Genomic DNA, 20,747 nt, shown 5'->3' with positions numbered 1-20,747 from the left:
GCATTTGTTAACTCGGGCCTGGAGCACAGTAGACAAGTCCACAAGGATCTCTTTGAGAGGTTGTTTGCATTCCTCATGCAGTGTGAGGAAGCCTGGCCAATCTCTGTCTCTTTTTTCCAAGTCGAGGCATCTTCACTAGGAAAAACAAAGTACACTTTTCTGGGAAGAATTCAAGCGTGAGAAAGAGATAAGAAGTGGCATAATCAAGAAATTTCTTAGTTCGTTGTAGGTGTACCAGACAAGTCTTCCCTTCCCCTGGGCTGGATATCTACAGCACACACCCTGCAGCCTGCCAGTGCCTGAAGGAGCACAGGAGTAACAGGAGACTCTGGGCTACAGAACTTGAAGATTTTGAGTTTTCAGTGAGCAAAATGAAGCAGAAGTTACCAGGTTGCATGTGGGAATTGAAAGGTAAGGCTGAGAAATACAGAATCAGACTGGATAGTCTCCTTCTGCATTCAAAACTTCTATGAACACTGTCCTGAGTGTGAGCATCTTGCATGACTGAAAATAGCTCTGCAAGGTGCTGGGTGACAGTGAAAAGCCAGCCCCTGGCACTGTGCATCTCCCAGCATGGCCTTACTATCCCTCCAGGAGCTTCATTGTACAAAGAAAGTGCAACTAGAGTCTGCTGCTTGGTCCATGATACAAGCAGGTAAATTAAAGGTTACAGAGACTGTGATTTGCTTCAGGACACGAAGAGTATTGAGGCAGGAGTGAGCCCCATAAGCCCTTGCTGATAGTCTCTTGCTCTGACTTCAGCATGATGCGGGATTTGTTTCCTTCGTTAAAAATAACCTTGTTTATAACCTCTGTTTCATGATTCAGCTTTTCTGCAGTAAACAACTGATCGCCATCAAAGCAGGGCAGCATCGGATTTCAGGAGGGGGATGCACTAAGCCGTTGCAGCTCAGGGATGCTCCTTGCAGGGAGCAGTTGAGTCAGGGAAGCAAGGGGTGTCTCCTCAAAGGGCTACTCTTTTAGGAGAGGAGCTGTCTGAGATCACTCTGCCTGGAGCTTCTGTTGTGCAAATCCCCTCCCATGGCTTCTGCCCTGCTAGAAACACCGGTGCCTCATTACCATGAATGTGCAGGCCCAAAGGTACAGACGAACGTGGTTTTCCTGGTTCCTCTCCTCCTTCTTGCCCGTAGGTAAAGCATCAGACATGCCTTCCTTTACATACAGCGACCTGAAGCCTGACCAGTGGCACAGCTACCGGTTTTACATCTAAAACAAGATTCATTGCCAAGAAAAAAACTCCTAGAAAGTCCCACGCCTGCTTTTATTCCTCACACCGTGATGTGATGCAAGTGTCTCGCAAGCTGCACGGCTCTCCTGGCTCTTAAAGACCATGTTGCCAAGGTCTGCTTGCTGCTGTGCTATCTTGCCTGTGAAAATCAGGCTCTGCAGTGTGCACTCCTCATCGCATTTAGCAGCTGGGGAAACAAAATGACCAGGACCAGCATTTTCCAAAAGAATCACCTGATTTTTGGTTAGCTCTGGGTTAACTTGCCACTTTCAGGTGGGTCAACCCTCCAAGGGCTCCAGCAGCTGCTGGCTTCAGACGTGTGCCCATGGCCACACAGATAATTTGTAGCAGAGAGCTAAACAAAAGCCAGACCCTGAGACAGTCCTCTGATGCAAATTTGAGCTCATCCTTCATTTTTTAGGGGCTGTTCCTTTGTCCTTGCATCAAGAGGAATTTTCCACACATATGATTTTATTTTTTTTTCCCACATCGTTGTGTGTTTAATGTTTAACAGTGGGATCATTATGGTTTTATTAGCAGTATGTAACGCTTTTTCATCTTCAACCGACTATGCAAACATTAACTAATTGATCTCAACTATGAATCAGTGGCAGTAACTAGGAAGAGAGTCACTGAGAAAGTGGTCATCAGATCAGGGTGCAGAAATCAGGGCTCCTGCTTTGTGTCTAAGAGCACAAACACTGGCAGTTTTATTACAGTCATTTCCATTAGTGCTGCTGTCAGGGAGGGCCACTTTGCAGTAAACAACCCTCGGCTGCTTCTTTCTGCTTCTGGTTGAGCTGGTGCTTGACAAAATGTAGCAAATGTCGCTGGACTCCATAAAAAGCTGTTTTTTAAAAATAAATTTGTGATTGACTTTGTTTTCCTCAGCGACGCAGTAGTCGTTGGTTGTTTTCAGCTCACCCGAACAAAATACATAATTAAAGTATCCGTATTTGCGGGAATTAGATGCTAAAATAAGAGTGGGGTTGCTCACAGCCAAATGCTGTGAGGTTTTCAAGGTTCACACTGGCGAAGGCTGACTTGAAGCATCCTGAAGACGGCTGCCAGGAAATTAGTTCCTCATTTGCAGTATGCAGAACATGTACGGCAGCTTTGTGATTTACTCTCATCCGCTCCACGCTGCACCTTTTTTTTTTTTTTTTTTTCTTTCCCTTGCGACTGTCCCAGCGTACACAATTTTCTGTTGCAAACCAGGAGTGAAAATGAGCACTGCAGCGTGGAAGAGCTGTGCCACTACACAGGTAAGGATGGCCAAGGCTGGCAGGGACACAACCCCTGTGTGTGTGGGTGTGTGTGACAATAGCTTTGGGGACAGAGAGGACCCAGCGGGAGGGGGGATGTGATGGTGGCTTTGAAGACAGATGAGTATGCACTTGGGAGATGATGGTTGCTTGGGGGACAGAGGGGACAGAACACCTCAGAGAGGAGATGCAGTGAGGACTTTGGAGACAAAGGTGGAAACAGTGGGGGGGATGTGATACTGGCTTTGGCGACAGTGGGGACAACGTGGGGAAGTGTGATGCTGCCTTTGGGGACAGGGTGGACCAGTTGGGGGATGTGATGCTGGCTTTGCGTACAAGGGGGACAGAGCAGAAAAGTGCGACGGTGGCTTCGGAGACAGAGGGGACGCATCGGGGACGTGCGATGCTGATCGTGGAGACCGTAGGGATGCAGCCGGTCAGCAGGTGGCTGTGATGGTGGCTTTGGGGACAGAGCGGGCTCAGTGGGAGGGTGCGGCGGTGGTTTATGCCCCGCGGTCGGGAACAGTCGCGAGTACTGGGCCGGGCTCCCCCTCCGGTGCGTCGGCCGGTGCCCGTGCCACGCCGGTGCCGGCGGCGAGCGGCAACTCAGCAGCTGCGGGACAATTTCTCCGGGAGCCCGGCGGGACACCACCGACCCGGAGATCCCTCCAGCGGGAGAGCAGCGGTCGGCAGCCGCTCTCCCGGCGCCGGCGGAGGGTGCGCGGGGTCCGGTGGGGCGACTGGGCTCCGGGTCGGGCCGGGCCTGCCTTGCGCGGCCGGCCGGCCGGTTGCCATGGCAGCAGCCGGGCGGCGCGGCGGCGCGCGCGGCCGGCGGGGCGCGGCGCGGCGCGGCCCCGGAGCGTACCATGTGCGCCCGGCGGCGGGAGGCGGCGGAGGGGCCACGACAGCGGCGGCTGCTGCTGCCCTGCTAGCTCCGCCACGGCGGGCCCGGTGACCAGGAGCCTCTGCGTCAATGTAACGGCGATGGAGGGGAGGGGGGGGAGAAGGGAGGGTGGGCGCCGCTGGGCGGCATTTCCACGCCGCGCGTGGCCGCCCGCCGCGGAGGAAGGGGGGGGGGAGTATGGGGGGGGGGGCCAGAGGGCGGGCGGGAGGCGTTAAAATGGCGGCGCGCAGCCGGCCCCCGCGCTAAACCGGCCCCCGTGGCTCGCCCCGTGCCGCCGTGCGTGGCACGGTGCGGCCGCCCGCTGCCTGCCAGCGCCGCCGCCGTGAGGTAAGGGCAGGCCCGGCCGCGGGGTGCCGGCTGCTCCCGCCGAGGCGCGGGGCGCCCGGGGACGAGGCGGGAGAGCTCCGGGGCGGGGGGCAAGGGAGGGGTCTGGTTCTGCGGCCGGGATTCGGCGGCCGCTGGTGGTTGTCCCGGGAGCGACCGGGGGTGCCGGCCCATCGCTCTTTTGTCTGCCAGCGGCGAGCGGGCTGGCCGGCCCCGGCCCAGCTCAGCGGCGGCGGGAGCGGCTGTGGAGGGTGGCTGGCGCGGTGCGTTGCTAGGGGTGTCGTTTCGTCCTATTAAAAAAAAGCCAAAAATCCTATAAAGAAAAACAAACAAACAAAAAAAAAACCCCGAAAACAAACTGAAAAAACCGGCATGTAAACTAATTTTTGCAGCTGAAAATGTTCCAGGCGCTGTCTTGCCCAGAACGCCTCGTAGCGAAATGCCTGCTCAGAGCAGAGTGGAAGTGGTCTTCTACTTCTAAAAAAGCAGTACAAACTATGTGGCAGACTCCCCTGCCGCTACAGCGATGAGAAAAGGGTCCGAGGGGAGGGGTGTTTTTTTTTCTCTTTTTTTAATTTTTTTTATTTTTTGTGGTGGGGGGGAGTGTGGGGGAGACACACGACTCTTATGAAGACATGCGCATTTGTTCATTCTTGCCACCGCGCTGGAGTCTGCCTAGAAACAAAGGACACAGCCTGGCGAAGTTGATGCTGGCTCTGAAAGTGCTTGGCTTTTTTTGTTTGCCTCAGTTATGCCTTAGTTAAAGGCATAACTCACTTGAATAATTTCGGGATACTCACTTCAACAATCTCCATGTGCCTGCTGATGGACACCCCCCACCACCTCGCCACCCAACCCCACCTTTTGCACCCCTCGACCCTACCAGGCCAGGTCTACGCATTTCGGAAAGTGCAGCCATGATAGAGCAACTTCTCCCATTTTCCCCGAGCCCCGTGGTGTGACAGCTCGCAGTAGGTGTGCCTTCCGACGGGGAGCCACCCCCTTGCTGAATCATCATGGAGCGATGGCCGGACGGCTCGTCCGCTCGGGAACAAAATATTCCCCTGTAGAGCATGAGGCTGTGGCCAGGCGAGTGGCAAGTAAGGGACCTGTTAGCATTCGGGTCAGGCGCGGGCGGACGGTCGCAGGGAGGAAACCTTTCGCTTTCGTGGCAGCGGGAGCTGCGGATGCGGTTTTGAGCTTAAAAGCAGGATGTGCGCGGCTGTAAGGAAGGTCTCCTGCTTTTGAGGTAGTGAACTCTGAGGGGCCTGATCCTGCACCTTTGGCTTCTCGGAAAAGTCGTTTCTTGCAGAGATGGGCTCTGTGCAGGATCAGCACCTGGCCTGGGGAGCGATGTGTGGGTTTGTGGTGTCGGGCATTGGTGGCTATTAGCAGTAATTCTGTAACGTGTTTGTGCAGACAAGCACCTGAACAAAAGTGTTGTGTCCCTGCTCTTTGCCTAAAACTAGTTTGCTCTGCAGTGGTGGAAGTCATTGCTTTCATTGCCACAAGGATTTAATGTCTTTACCTTTGGGGGGCTTGGGGTGCGTGTGTGCGTGACAATGAAATGTTGTTATGTATCCCTGCTTTTATTCAAAGGATGCCAAAATGTATGGGAGAGGTGGGATGAGCAATTTGGAGCTGGGGTGTATCAGGCAAGACTAAATTGCAGCGGTTGTTGGACATGTAACGTCATCCTGTAATTAGAGCGAGGTAGTAGCCTGTACCATGTTGAAACTATCGAGTGTCTCAGTTGGAGCAGTCTGAATTAAGCTCGTTCTTCTGGGATTATGCAGAAGCAGAAGTACTGCAGTTAAAGTTTCTATACAGCTTCCTTGGGGTTGCAGAGATGTTCTTCCCCCCATGGGTCCTCCTTGCAGGTATTTTGTGTACGTGAGGGCTGCAATGGTGCTGCTCTCCAGGTTGGAAAAATGCCATAGTGGCACAGTCCTGCTCCTTCCAGCTTTATATACAAATGAATGTGCAAATCATGCATCTCAGCCCCTGAGGGGTGGAGGTAGGGGCAAACTCCTGAAGGTTCAGCTTTATGCAGAACTGAAGGGTTCAAAGGACTCTGTAATTTGGTCTTAAAACTTCCCTGCCCCCACTGCTCTCTGTACCCCAAAAAAAGATGTGTGCTTGCAAGTGTTCTGGTGGTGAGCCTGCAGGCTGTGGTCTTTCCAGCATTCCTGCCAGCAGGGCTCCGAAGTGGCTCTGTAAGGGTTGTACTGGTGAGGAGCTGTGGTGGTACAGTCGTGCACAGGCAGACCTGGGAGACTGTGCAGAATTAGGGTGTGTGGGCAGCAGCCCTTCTCACGGCCGCTCATTTCTGTTGGTGTGTGCGTGTATAGATAGACATGATACATATTTTAATGAAGTAATTTAAAAGCGGTAATGGCCCAGAAAAGTTTGAGAGCTATTTCAGCATTTGAGTGTTTCACTTTGAAAGACAATGGACTGTGCAGAAGCTTCTTGGTATTATGGGATGTGCTTTTACAGCAGGAGGAGATGCAGTGTGCTCTTGGGCACAGTCAGCCTTCCCAGAAGCAGCAGTTTTACATATGCACCTGGTTCAGCCTGTGTACAGTTTCATGTGTGTAGCGGACCTGGTGCTATATTCCAGATGGTTTGGGATGTGCCAGCAGGGGTTCAAAGTAGACCTGATGTTCAGCAAGGAAATTAGCCCCTTGGTGCTGTAACCTTTGTTTCTCAGCCTCCTGCAGCAACTGGCCAGGTCAGGAGAAGGCAGGATACCACATGCTTTCCATCTCTGTGGATAAGTGAGGGAACCCCACAGAATGAGGGAGTGGATCTGGGCTCCCATTCCTTCTTCCTGATGCTGTCCCACATGCTGCAGGAAGTTACTGATGAGTAGGGATGCTTCTCAGACTTATTTCCATGCCCAATTCCAGTACATGAGCAGTGGAGGCTTCTTCTGCATCCTTCTTCTCTGTTCTGGAAAGGCTGACATTAGGCTTAAATGATATTCTTAGATTTCTATAGGCCTAGAAGTTGTCTCCTGGGCTTGTCCCATCGTAGCAAAATGAATGTGTGGACCTTAGAGTTTTGCACTTGTGCTGCCACCAGAAATGAGGTTGTGAGTGGCTGTTCCGTGCATTTAATGGAATCTCAAAGTGGGGCTTTAAAACTTATGACTACCAAGGTGGGATGTTAGTTTTCTTACCTTTTGCAGTACAGTTTGCAAATCAGTTTTGAAGCTCGTGGTCTCGTGGAAAAAGTGGTTCTGCTTCTAGCACTTTGCTCCAGTCTCTTCACCACCCTTATGGATTAAGAATAACCTTGCAGAATAACAAGGAAGAAAGCAATGCTCGTTTTAGCCATCACTGCTTCCTTGGTTTGCTTCGGCATGTGGCCACAGAAAGAGTTGTATTGGCATAAGGACCTGGGTGTGCAGACAAGACAAGGTGAGGCTGGACTGCTGCTTTTATTGTCAGCACTGGTCTGTGCTGAGAGCAAACCCGCATTGCTGGTGTCTTGCAAATTGATCTTTCTTCATGCACGATTCAAACCATGGCTTTCCTAGTCACTGGTGCCTGCATTTAGTCCAGGAGCATGAAAGCCAAGGAAGATTTTCTTTGTGGCTAATGTAGGCACAAGTGATGATGATGATGAATCTGCGGTCAGAATTGGGTGAGTGATGCCTGCAGCAGGATACCCCTGCCATGCCAGTGGGGAGACCTTGGCTTTGGCAGTGTAGCAAACCACTGTGAGTCAGACACATTGGGAAAGAATATGTAGCCATCACAGGAGCAGGCCTTTCTGACCATGAACATACTAGAAGTCGTGTGTGGAAACTCAAATGAATACTAGAAACACAAGGCTGCTCATTGAGTGGGAGGCTGTGCACTGAAAAGCAGAGTTGCCTTAGATCTCAGTTTCCAAAGGTAGTTATAGGAGCTGTGGCTGTTGCTGCACTCTGGAAAGGGGAGAGAACAGGCAAGCAAAGAGCTGCCCCTGTAGGCAGACAGGGCACTGCACATTTGGGTTACCCAGATCCAGCCTCTGAGCACCCAAAAATAATGCGAGACAAATCTTTTGAAACAGGATAGAAACACCTAGTTGGGGAGTGATTGCAGCCTGTAAGAGAAGGAGAGCATGTCTTTATTGAGCAGTGTGTGTTTGCTCTTAAAATCCCTCAAAAGCTCTGAAGCTCAAGCTTGCTTGATTTGCTATTTTTGCCATATGTACTATTTCAGTGGGAAGCTTCAATTCAGTGTTTATGAATTGGTGCAGGAGTGGTTCCCTTTTAGGTGATAGGGAACCAGTTACTGCACTGCTTTTCTTGTTACACTGTTTTGTGAGTTTCTTTTTTAGTCAGTGTGGGCAGTGTATGAATTGTTCTCTAGGGCAATGCTGAGGTCCTAATTTGTCGTGTAATTTAAGCACAGGCTTGTCTCCCGTGCTGAAATGCAGTCTTTTGGCTGGAGCATTTCTAATAGCAGAACATTTGTAATTCTCTGCTCACCTTTAGTGCAGCACCAAAAGTTCTCCAGACTTTGGATGGATGTCTTCTGCAATGTGGTTCCTCATCGTGCTCCCTTAGTAACAGTATAAATTGATCCTTTTAGGTTTTTTACTTTCAAGTTCCCATGTGTGTGCAAGTTGTTGCTCTTGTGTAGATGATTTGTCTGAATTTGTGCTTGCGGTGCTTTTGCAGTTGAGCACCTCTTGAATGCTGAACTGTGGCAATGGTTGGTGTTCTTTTAAAAGGTGTGTATCCTCCCCTTTTTCCATGCCATCTTCCAGGAAGGATTGCCTACCCACAGTGATGTTATCTTCCCTCATTTTAAAGAGTGTCAGCAGATATTTATTTTTCCCCTTCTCTTGTCCAGATGCTAAGTACCCACCATGGGAGTGAGTCGTCTCCTATTACTCACATGGAGCAAATCTGTGGTTTGGCCTCCAAATTACACAGCCCTGCTCAGCAAGGGTGAGGTCCTCTGGAGCCAGGGTGCCAGGATTTCTTTGCCTCCTTTTTAAAATGTATTTACTTATTTATTTCACCCCCCTCCCTTGGACACATCGGCTGATAGCAAGCTGAAAAACCGGTGGCCTTCAGAGCTGGGTATTTTATGTCTGAGGGCTTCTGAATGCATAAAATCAGAGAGAATGTGTCTGTGTAATCCGATCTGCTCTTGAAAGCCTTGCGGAGGGCTGCATGCTGCAGACATAAGCTGTGTCAATAAGAACTCTATTCACCCTCGGAAAACAGCCTCGTGATCGGGTTTGACTGGCAGGCTTCCTAAGGGAGGGCTTTTTTTTTTGAGGAAGAGCTCATTTTGGCGGCACTTCTGACTGCCTTTTCGCTTTGCCACTTACTGTTCTTTCCTCGGCGTGATAAACTTGGATTTTTAATAATTTTTTAAAAATTATTTTAATTTTATTTTTACTGGGGCAGAGAGAGGATTTCACGCAGGACGATAATGGGAGCAGGGGGAGTTTCCTTCCCTGCAGCGAGAAGGATTTAAAAGAATATGAGGGAGGACCTGGAGGTCACTGTGAGTAGGAGCTACTCATGGACTACTTTCTTGCAAAACAGTGGCACAAAATACCCATCCTTCTCTTCTAAGAGTCTTGGACGGTAATGCACAAAGTGTGTGGTTGTGCATGTTTAATTGCTTTTCCCCCCCTCTGTTCTGCTGATGTCTGTATTACCCAGAAGTGTTGTTGGGTGAAATTCTGCTTTTGGTAATGCTGGCATAGATCTGCTGTTAAGGCAGTGTTATATTAGTGGCTGCAATTCACTGGGTGCTGTTATTTTTCTAAAACAAAAATTAACACAAGTAAAAAAATCTTACTCTGATTTACAAAGTATTCTACACCTGATGTGATATTTTAAAACCTTGTAGGAAAAATCTTCTTGAGCTAGTAAAAATTATGCTTATAAGATTTTCTGAAACCAGAGTTTTAATCAAATTACCAGTGTCTGAGCTGCAGCTTTAGTGCTGGTGTAAATGGCATTTTCTGTTGCATTACATCTGTGATATTGCTCTGCTAAGGTCTTAAAGCCATCCCCTTTGGCATTGAGATACCATTTTTAACAAAAGAGATGCTTAGATGGTAATTTTTTCAGGTTTCTTTTTTCTTGTAAGCCCCATGGTCTACCTGTCAGTTTTTTTAATAGCTCCAGCACCTTAATCAAGTGCAGATATGAAAATTAGCTCATCTCTGTCTTTCTGGATTGTTACTATATGTACAAATGAAAGCTTGAAAATATAACTAGGATGTAATATGCACAAGATCAAAAAAATAAAAATACAAAACCCCCCCCAAAAATACAGAGCTGTTACTTAGGTTAGATGCAATTAAGTTTTGAATCAGTTGGGGCTTGACTTAATTTTGCAGGGTTTGCTGGTGATGATGGAATAAAACCAAAATTAACTCTTGAAATATGCTTGTCCTGAGTCAGAAATTTGGATGGTGAAAATTAGGAATGCCACAGAAAGAAGGGGAATCCCCTCACAGGGGAGCCTGGCCCTGTGCAGTTTGCAAATGGGTACAGTATTTTTGGGAGATTCTTGCAGCCCTCATTCTTTCACTGGCTCTCCCCATCTGTTTCCTCAGAGATAATGGCCTGATCTTGTCTGTGGGAGCTTAAATAACAATATCTGGCTGGTTTAGGTGGGATTGCCCCCTGCACAAACCATGTGCAGACCTGGGTGAGTGTGGGCAGGAAATGCAGGTTTCTCTGTTCTTGCTCATAGTGGGGGAGGCCACAGCTGCCTAATTTGTTTTTACTTCCTGTTCTCAATCTGTTTAGGTCAAAAGTAGTGGTGTTTTTCCATATTAAGATGTTTGGCTTCATTCTGCAAGGCAGCAGTAAGTTTCAGAGATTTCAGAATATTTCAGAGACTCTTTATTTCTGCCCTTGACTTTTTAATTTGGATGATGAAAGCTGTAGTAGACCTTTTTATTGCATAGAGGATGGCAGCATTTTTTCCTATGTGCTTTGGAAAAACCTTTGAAATATCTTGTAGCTGTGTGAATGAGCAGAGAGAGGGAGTGGCAGGTCGGGCTGCCCATGGATGGCTCCTTGACAGGCTCACTGGAAGACAAGGACTCCTCAGCCTGCTTCTGCTCTCCTTGGTCATAAGGGGGTAATGCTCCTGGAGTTAATTGGGATGCTGGGACTTAATAAATGTTTGTGAAACATCTGGAGATCTTCTGGTGGAAGGTCCTGGGGCTGTGGGTGAAGTGGTGGTGGTTGTGCTGTAATATTGGGAGGGACATATGTGGGTAGATGGACTGCTTGGTAAAGCTGTCCTGAAGGCTGGAATGGTGAACTGCCAAATATCCCTGCTTGCTGTTGGGGAAACCTTCCCCTTAAAGGAAAACCAGCTCCTGCAAAAGAGCATCCCCTGCTCTGAGCCATGGCTGGCTGCTCCCGGGAGTTGTCCTCCAGAGCACTGGGTTAGTACACAGCATGCAAAGTGTTGCTGCAGGCTATTAAGATACAAAACTGATGGAGAAGAGAGGTCTTTGGGTTTGTCTCCCCTAAATCTGGTCAAAGCTCTTCATCAGTGCTGTTCATTCTTCTTAAGCCTCTCAACTGTAGGATGTCTTTACAGCCAGCAAGTGACAATGGGTAAATCTTTCAACCATAGGAGGTATCAGTTGAGTCCTTTTAAATAGTGTGAATTTTTTAATGAAAATGGTAATGAGCAGTGCTGGACCAGAGGTCTTGTGTTTTCAGAGACATTCCAGTAAAATCATTTTTGAGGCACAAAAAAGAAACAGTAGCATGAAGCCATCCATAGGGTTGCAGGTGGTCTCTCCATGTTTCTGAAGCCTCCAAATACTGGGCTTTATCTGCCTAAGGAAGCCAGAGCACAGAGGGTTGTTGTGAAACACCTCTGTGCCCTCAGGATTTTGGATTTTGGTAGTGGCATCCACATTCTTGAATCTGCTTGCAGTCAGATGAGTAGTTGTGATCCACATTTCTTCTGAGACTGAGGAGATGAGTAGGGCACGTGGTGTGGGTTCTGCATGAGGTTTTATCAGCCTTGCTAATGAGAGAGACCTGCTGGCCTGGGGACTGTCCAGCTCTAGGAACTGTGTCACAATATGATGCATTCAGTAGCTGATGCTCAGATACCAAGGTTGGAATAAGGATGCTGCTGCTGCAAGCCAGATTAATTTTGTGTCCTATATTAGGTGCAAGGTTACACATTTGACAAGACCCTGAGATCCATTCTTAAGGTACAGGGAATTTTCTGGCTCATCTAACAACAGATCTGATTATTTTCTGTACAGTGCCACCATTTTGTTCCAGGGATACCAGGATCTCTTAAGTTCAGCCCAGCTGTAAAGTGTGTCCCAGATGTCCTTAGTTGGGTCATTGCACCATTTTGCACATCAGCTTATGTGAGAAATAGTTTCTCCCCCAGAGCTTGGAACACCTCCACCTGCTCAAGCCAACCTAGGGAATTTAGTGCCTGATGACTTCTGGATGGGAAGTGTTGGGTTGCACAGTGGTGCAGGATTCATCCCTGTCTGCACCCTGTTCTTGCCATGTGTATGAGACTTTCAGTGCATACAAAGAGAGAAGCAAACTTGTGGAGAGAATGTGGGGGTTTTTTTGGAAATTATGGAAGCCTCTTGAGAGAGGGTCATTGCCAAGGCAGAGCCATTGGCTGCTGAAGCTTCCAGGCTGTGCCAAATGCCCTTGGCCTCCATGGGCACCACAAGGAGCTGAGCCTGCCATCTCGATCATTTCATGGATTTTGGCACTGAAAGGTGCACTCTCTCCTTCTTGCTGCTGTCCTCATTCCTCTGCCTTGAATGCTTGTCCTGGCTGAGGGACAGGGCAGGAACAAGACCCCACGGGAGGGCAGAACTGCTCTGGCCAGTGCAGCCTGTACTTGGATGAGTGAAAATGGTGGGGAGCATCTGCATGGGTAGGGCTGAGTGGTCACTGATGATCTTTGGGCTGCTGGGTTTATTGGGTTTTTTTGTTTGTTTGGTAACGGGTTGTTGTGGGTTTGGTTATTTTTTTATTTCAGTAGAACACTATTAATGTGCCAATTGATCAGAGTAATGCTTAACAGAGCCATTGCATAAGGCTGTGAGCTAAGGCAGATGTGTTTTTCCAACCATAACCTTCTTACTGAAGCAAAAGTGAGACACTAGAACTGATACTGTACAAAGGAATTAACTACAGACTAAAAACTACATTTCAGATAAGTGCCTAATGATTCCTACTCTGTAGACTTGGGGATGAGTTGACTTGTCTTGATGATGTGCAGGCCAGAGAAGCAAAGGGGAGGACTGGGTAGCAATTGCTCCAGATTTGGGGCTGACAGGCAGGAGTTCTGGGTTTGTTTCAGTAAAGTGTAGATGCAAATGTGTGAGAAGCTCTGATCAGAAACATTGATGATGTTCAGCAGCAAACACGTGGCTGGTGATCTGTTTGACTGCTGACTTCCTTTAAAGCATTCTCTGGATACCTTTTGGTGATTGGGGTATTTGGAGGGAGAGAGACTACAGCTACACTTTAAAGTTTCAAAAGGAGTTTTTTGGCATGAGAATAAGTCTTTGGCTGTCTTTGCTCCTGTTACTGTGTGCTCCACCTTCAAGTTTGCTGGTGCTGGCTTTATAAAATTCCTAGAGGGGTAGTGCACAGCACTGTTTTCAGCTCTAGTATGAAGGTTCACAAGGAGCAACCAAATCGAAAATCAGATGTTGGTCACCACTGGCAGACACCTTTTGCTGGTCCCTTTTGACATTCTCTGATGCTGTGGCATGGCCAGGCTGGAGAGCACCTTCAGCTCTCCCTGGCAGAGCCCTTGGGGCTCAGCAGCACCCACTCCTTCTACAGGTGTAACCCTGCTGCTGTGCTGGGGAGACTTTATCCTTGCCTGTCGATTGGCAAAAAAAGCTACTAGGACTGCAGAATTTCTTCACAGAGTTACACAGCAATTATTTTAAAAAATAAATTAATAGAAGGAAGATAGGCTTGTTAGGTTAGCACCACAAATGCCTTTTTTTTAAGATGTGTAGTACAAGAAAACTGCTGAGGGGGTGTAGTCCATTATGGTGATTATTGCCCAAATGTGGCATCTTTGTGTTAGGTAGAAAGTGAAGCCGACTACAAATGGGAATGATACTGGAAGGAATGTAAAAAACCTAATATTCTGAATAGAAAGAATTTAAATTCATTTAATGCTAGTAATCTTTGTATTAATAGCCATAATCTGCTTCTGAGAAGCATACAGGCTTGACTTTCTTTTTTTTTTTTCCTTCTCTCAATATAACTGCATTAGCAAGAACAGAATGTGTCTCCTGACCTCTGTATCTAGACTGTGAACTCCCAAGAGCACAGATTTTTCTTCTGTGCTTTTGGACAGCATCTGCAGGTAGTGAAAGCTGCCAGTAATCAGGTAGCGGTGCTGGAAGCAGATCCCTTAGCAAGGGTTTAATCCTGCATGATGCTTATAGGAGGATGGAACTAGGGCTGCAGTCTGATACTGGCTGTGTGGGATGTTTTTAGGATGGTCTTAAGCCTGTATGTTGTCAGTGGTTCTTAGCAGGGTGATCTAGGGAGGAAGCCTTGTAACTGGGAGAGTGAGAGGAGATTCAGGCTGCTGTATTTTTCACTGTACAGCTTCTGGGGGTGTACCAGAGGGAAGTCACAAATGCAACAATATTGATGTACTTGATGCAGTAATATTAGCAAAACTGTGGAGACTGAGGAGGTAACAGTGGCCTTAGGATTGCTGTTTGAGCCATTAATGTGGGGAGAGAGCAGCAAGGTACAGCAGCAGCATCAAACACCTTTAAGTGGGTTTATTGCATCTCCCTGTTCTGAGGGAGAGAGCTGATGCACGTGGGTTTGCTTAGGTTTCTGCAAGAATGTGGTGGTGTTCACCCTGGAGATTCAAGCAACAAAAATGAGAAGGAGAAAGAGAGTTAAAGCATGAGATCTGCTTGCTCATGACCTGAATCCCCTAATCACAGCCTCATGTAAGTGAAGGTCTTAGGCTGGGTTGAATAGAGGGCATCTCCACACAAGATAGATACATCTGCCCCCAGCCTTCCAGAACTGGATCTTAATCATGAAGAAATGTAGTTTTAAGTGCCTTAAGCTTTGCCTGAAACCAGATGTGCTATATGTGACATTGCTTCCCCTGTGGCAGGCATGTACTAGGCACCTTGGTAAAGGTAGACATGTGCTACCTGAGTGCCCCTTCCTCAGGAGACCTCCTCTAAGTGCCAGAAGCACATCCTTAGTGCGTCCATACCTTCTGGAACTGGCCCTTAATTTGGCAGGCTTGGATTAGAATTTTAGTTGTATTTAACCTTTGTGCTGCTATTTTCTATTCTTTAAGTAACGTTGAGGTACTTAATGCAACAGTGTGTGGCTACTTTCACTGGCCCTGAAATTTCCTTTTGACCATGGATGTTTTTTGGTAGGGTGCCCCACCAACACCAAGACCATCCACATTGTGATACCTTGCTTTCATCTTCATCTGGGGTCAGTTCCAGGTTGTAAAACTGCAGCCAGCAATGTAAGGCTAGCTGTTATTTCTAGTAGATGGCTAAACTGAAAAAATCAATTAAAAAAAAAAGGAATTCCAGTTTGGTTGGTTTCAGGAAAAAAAAACCAACAAGCAAACAAACAAAACCTGAAAAAATTGTCAGGACATTTTTAGCATGGATATGAAGGGGGAAAATTTTTTTTCATTGAAAGATTCATAATTTGTTTATTTACTATATGAGAGGAAGAGGTGGGGCAAGACAGGACAAGCTGTTGTCCATCCATCTCTAGCCTGTGACTCCTGCATGTTGGCCACAGGAGGTAGGGACAACAGGGAATGGGCCAGGTGTGCCATGTGGAAGAGCCATAAGCATGCTCTCAGTTTGCAGTGTTGCAGCAAGTTGTTGTGCTGTGTCCAGTAAGGTGCTGTGGGAGGGTGACATGGTAGCTGGTTGAAGTCCTTTGTATTCAGTGTCTTGTATCAATATCTTGTGTTTCTGCTGAAGGATGAGCTGGTGTTCAAGGCCAGGTTAGGTGGGACTTTGAACATCCTGATCTAGGGGAAGGTATCCTTGCCTGTGGCAGTGCTATTGGTCTGGATGATTTTTAAGGTCCCGTCCAACACAAACTATTCTCTTCAGTTTCAACCTTTAAATAAAGCTGGATGCATCAACGTGGCTATGGTTTCAATGCAAAGCCAGGGCTGCATCTGAGGAAGCACTGGGGACTGTTAATTGGAGGTTTGTGACCTGTTAGGTGAGCTCTAGGGTAGGGGTATACCTTGCAGAACGTAAAATGTGTGTTTTATATTTGCTTTTTAGCTCTTGAAGTATGTGTAATTTTGAAGAATGTGCAGTTCTGGGGGAGCCTGCCATCAATAATTGTTACTCTTTGTGCAGCATGATCAAAAGAGGTTTTTTTCTGGCTCTGAAGGCTGAAGGAGAGACTGAGTGTAGCCAGACCCACGTTGGAGTCCCTGTATGTTCACTGTGCCCTTAGGTAAAGGATTAAGCTTGCAGAAGGGGAAGGAGGTCAGGTCTAGACCAAGAAGTAGACTCTGGAATCCAGCCAAGAGAGTGTGTGTTTTCCTGTAGCAGCATCCTAGATGTGGCAGTTGCGTTGATTTAGCCGAAATGAGGCTGACATCTGTAGGTCAGGCCTGATTAAAAGGGAAGGAGGGTGGAGAATAGCTTTGTGGAGTAAAGAGGATTTAAAGATAATGGTGGGGGGGAGACTTGTGGCCCTTACTTGCAGAATTTGGTTTGGCCTTGGGAATCTCACTCTGCCTGGGAGCAGGGAGAACCTGTTCCTCTGGTTCTTCATCAGCCCTCTGGGCATGAAGCTGCTGCTCCTTTCTTACCCAGTTCATGGATGTCTTCTGACCAGTCCCTTGCCCCTCCTCCCCCTGTTTTGGGTAGAAATCCAATTTATGCTTTCCTCTTCTACTCTTCAAGGGAAGCCTTCCACACAGCTTTTGGCTTGCTGTAAAACCCTGTCATGCAGGCAACACCCACCCTGTGTATTGCTGTGTTACAAATCTGAGTGTCTGGGTCTCTTGTTTGGTGCAGATGAAAGCTGCTGTATTGCACATGTATTGCTATATATGCAACCCATGGTGTGTTGTTGAATGTTTATGTACCAGAGACTGCTTCAGAAAACCTTTCTGTGCTCCTTTGGATGTCTTCTGTCTCCTGCCCATGGTCAGTTGAGCAGACAGACAAGGATGCAGAAGACACTCTTTTTGCTGAGAGGAGGAGGAGCGTGGCACCTCAGAAGCAATACCCTCTGTGCTTTAGTAGAGCATCATATTGTGTCCAGAACTGTGGTTCACAATCACTAGCTTGCTGCTTACCCTACACATTGAGCATATTGCTCTCAAAAGTGTTTTGACACCAATGATCCCCATGATACCTGTCACCCATCATGGGTGACCTGAGGGACAGAGGGGTGAGATGAGACTGCAAACAGTGGTATGAATGAACATCCTGCCACCAGAGTCATGAATACAGTTTATTGGTACTTCTTGCTTGGAGACCTTCAGGGGCTGTTCTGCTCTTCTGGTTTTTCCACAATGATTCCTTTCAGTGGAAAAATGTCTTATTTGGTCAGATGAAGACTTATGTGGTAAAAATCTGAAAGGAAAAGGGTGTTTGGCTTCTCCCTGAAGGAGGAGTTTTCATTTCATATGAAAAACTTTCTTAGCAAGATAAAAATAGAGAATTACTTTATGGGGAAAGTACTCACTTCCCTGCTGGCTCTACTGGGCAGCCTTGAGCCATGAGGAAGTGGGGAAATTACCCTCAGCTCTCTTGGACCACGACCAGCCCAGTGAAGTAACTATCAAGTTACACCAGGGCTGCATTATGCTCCTCTAAATTTAAGGGATATATGGATCTGTATGAAAATTTAAATTTAAATGTTGCCAGGCACATCTTCCCTCCCTACAGGACATGCAATCTGCATGGCACTGCCTCATGAAGCACACCATGTTCCATGATGTGCTGCTTCATTTGGGCGCTCAGCAGCAGTGACAGCTGTGATGAATGCTCACGTTGATCCATTAATAACTTCTATATGCAGGAAAATAACAGCATAAGCACTAGTGTCCCTGCATAGAGTTCTGGGCCTCTCTGTCGGGAGACTGGCAATTATTTGATGATTTTGTGGAGAATAAATGGTCTCGGCACTCATTGTAGTCCCTAAATTCATTTTCAGCTGTGACAAGAGCCAAGATTTAAGCCTGGGTCCCCAAAAGTAAAATGCAGTTAATTAGCCCACTCCATCATGCAGCCATTCTCAGTTAACAAAGGCAGTATGTTCAGCCAGACAGTTCTTGCTCACAAGTGATGCTAACCTTTTGAGCTGCATGTATGGCAGAGTGTGCTTGCTCAGAGCCTCAAGTCCTTGTTTGTATCCCTTTTCAGCAGTGCTTCTTAACCCCTCTGTGCAGCCCCATTGTACTGCTGCCGGGCTCAAGTTGAGAGGCTTCTGGCACCAGGATGTGTTTTAAGCATGAATGATGGTTTTTATTTACAGCAGTAGCTGTGGGGGTCCAACCAAGGTCGGAGTCTGATACAGAATAAAACTGTGGGGGGTTTCTACCCTTAGGAGCTTGTAGCCCTCAGGATGAATTCTCAGGGGGATGTGACATTAGTGTTACGGACTGTACCTCATGAACAAGGTTGAAGCAGAGGGGCAGAGTTGGACAGCTGAAACAGCTTGGTTTCTGGGCTAGTCAGAGGGATGTGTGAGCCCTTGTCTGGAGTTACAGCTTGCTGTTCCCACCAGACCAGATCTCCTCGCTGGCTTGAAGCTTGCTTGCTTGCATCAGACACTGATAAGCAAGAGCTCATCACCAAATGTTGCTGTGGTAGATATGGTGTGGTGAGGTGTAGCTCGAAATAAACCAGCAAGAAAGAACTGATCACTGGCAGACTCCACTGTTTCTCTCAGGGCAGGGAGGTGTTGGACATGTTTGTTTGCCATCTATCCATTGATTTGGGATTTTGAGGCTGGGGCAGGGCACCATGCTTCTTGAGCAGGGCAGGCTGTTGGGAAGTTTTTCTACCAGACCACTTGACCTCAGGCAGGGCACTTGAACCCTGTTCTTCTGCAAAGGTAGTGGTAGGGTTAAACTTTCTTGGCATTTGAACCCTTTGCAGTATCATGATGCTGTACAGTTTCAAAACACTGGTTTTCTTCCCTATGCAAATAATCTAAATTTGACTGTTGCCCCTGCAGTGCTACAGGATTTAATAAACTGAGGAAAGAGAGTCCTTAGTCTAGGTAAAACTATTGACTGTAGTGTGTAAGACTATGGATGCAGCCTAAGACGCATAGGGCCTTAATTTCAGATTCTGGCATCAATTTATTTCCAGGCTTTTCAGTACTTGGCTGCTTCCTTAAGTCTGCACTCACTGGTATTGTAATCTGGAGCTTGTGTGGGCAGGCAGTACCATTTGGTTGAATTTAGACATTTGCTGTCCTTGCACAAGAAATCATCTGTATGTAGATGCTAGAATGTTAACAGTGATGGTCGTGTGAGTGGATAGTGGGTCAAGACCCCCTGAAACCAGAAACATATTGATGTTGTTAGCAAAAGCTGTGGAGCATGTTTTCCATGAAAATTGTTATTCAGTATTGTCCTTGGAATCTTCTGAATTAAACATACTGTAAGAATCAGTTTACTGGATTTTTGACTGTCTTGAGTATTGAATATTGGGTAGTAATTATCAACAGGCAGAGAAGGTAGCATGACCTACTGAACAGACAATAAGATGCATAGGCATTAGCAGCAGGTAAATTTTAAGTCAAGAGAACACATAGGGAAAAAAATATGTACAAGGTAAAACTTGAGCAGCCAGCTTTCTGCAGCAAATAAAGCAAGGTCTGACTGACCTTGGCAGCTGTACAGGGCAGCCTTTGCGTAAGAATGACATGTGCTTAATATCCTAGAGGAATTATTCAGGGACAAATATTCCTGTTTTCTGGGGGGCTAGGGATGCTTTTCTTCTGTCTCCCATTGCAATGCAGAAACAGCCCTCCTGAAGAAACTGGACCTTTCCAGTGCCTTAGAGCTGGTATCTTTGAGAGCTGGATGTAAAGTCAGCATGATGGGTATCTTCCTTAATGAGTCTGTGCAGTTTGTCTGCTAACAAGAGCTCTGCTCCACTTGGGGACTGGAGGAGCCCTGCAAGAAGTGCTTTGCTCTCTGTGGTGACACAGGCAGAGGGATCTGGACCTTTGGGCTGGCAGGAGCACGGTGTGTGTTAAATACTGGGAGATCCTGAGCCAGTAAAGCTTTGCTGTCCCTGATGAGATGTCCGCATTTCCCATGCCCCAGTTCTTGTGCCCAGCTCCCTGGCTGCTCAGCGTGGGCAGGAGTGAGGATGGAGGCTGCACACAAGTGTCACCCCGTGGTCCCCCTCCAGCCAAGACGGGGGTGGGACAGATGGAGGTTGAGCTGCTGGAGTTTCCATTCCCCACGTCCTGGGGACAGGCCAGTCCCCATGCCACTGCCAGGGCCAGGTCTGCACCTGTGTGTCTCTGCTGGTGGTGTTGGTTACTAAACTGTGCTGCTTACTAAACCTTGCTGCTTACTAAACCTTGCTCCTTCCTTAGTACTGCTGTGTTTCATGGGTGTTTCTTTCTCATCTCTCCCACTGGCAGGATCAGCCCTGTAAATGCTGAGCAAAACTATCTTGAGAGTTTTGGAAGAGAAAGGTCTCCAAGGTCTCCCTATCAAAAGAGGGCCAGAAATGGTGTTTGTTGATATTGATCGTGGGAAATGTAATTAATGCGGGTCTAAAGTGTTAAATGTTAAATTAAAATGGGAGATTTAAAAGCAGTCGATAGATCAATTCTGAGGCTGGGGTGCAATGCTCAGACTTTCAAACAATAATCAGATTTCCAATAAAACTCTACTGTGTGCAATTAGAGGGGTTGAAATATTAAATCAGGTGTTATGGGAGTGATAGTTAGATGATGTTGAAAGAACAAAGATCCAGA

The 20,747-nt window shown here is 47.4% G+C and overlaps 1 protein-coding gene across 9 annotated transcripts in view; it reads left to right on the top strand.

Annotated features, from left to right (window-relative positions):
• The first annotated feature begins 3,380 nt into the window (after positions 1 to 3,380).
• The window catches only part of MBNL3 (muscleblind like splicing regulator 3), a 91,293-nt gene continuing 73,926 nt past the window's right edge, over positions 3,381 to 20,747 (top strand). For 4 of the 9 annotated variants that reach the window (XR_003987495.1, XR_003987494.1, XM_030449380.1 and 1 more), the window contains exon 1: positions 3,656 to 3,745. Coding sequence is in view for 1 of the 9 variants with exons in the window: in XM_030449381.1 (XP_030305241.1) it covers positions 4,816 to 4,842 (27 nt within the window). In the remaining 8 variants the exon portion in view is untranslated. Of the gene's footprint in view, positions 3,490 to 3,655; positions 3,746 to 4,576; positions 4,843 to 20,747 lie in introns of those variants that run through there. The other 5 variants (XM_030449382.1, XM_030449377.1, XM_030449383.1 and 2 more) reach the window with 5 other exon arrangements.

This window comes from Calypte anna, chromosome 4 (genome assembly GCF_003957555.1).
Source record: "Calypte anna isolate BGI_N300 chromosome 4, bCalAnn1_v1.p, whole genome shotgun sequence".
Classification (NCBI taxonomy): domain Eukaryota; kingdom Metazoa; phylum Chordata; class Aves; order Apodiformes; family Trochilidae; genus Calypte; species Calypte anna.
The sequence above is the reverse complement of the archived record's forward strand: the minus strand, read 5'-3'. Positions and strand labels throughout refer to the sequence as shown.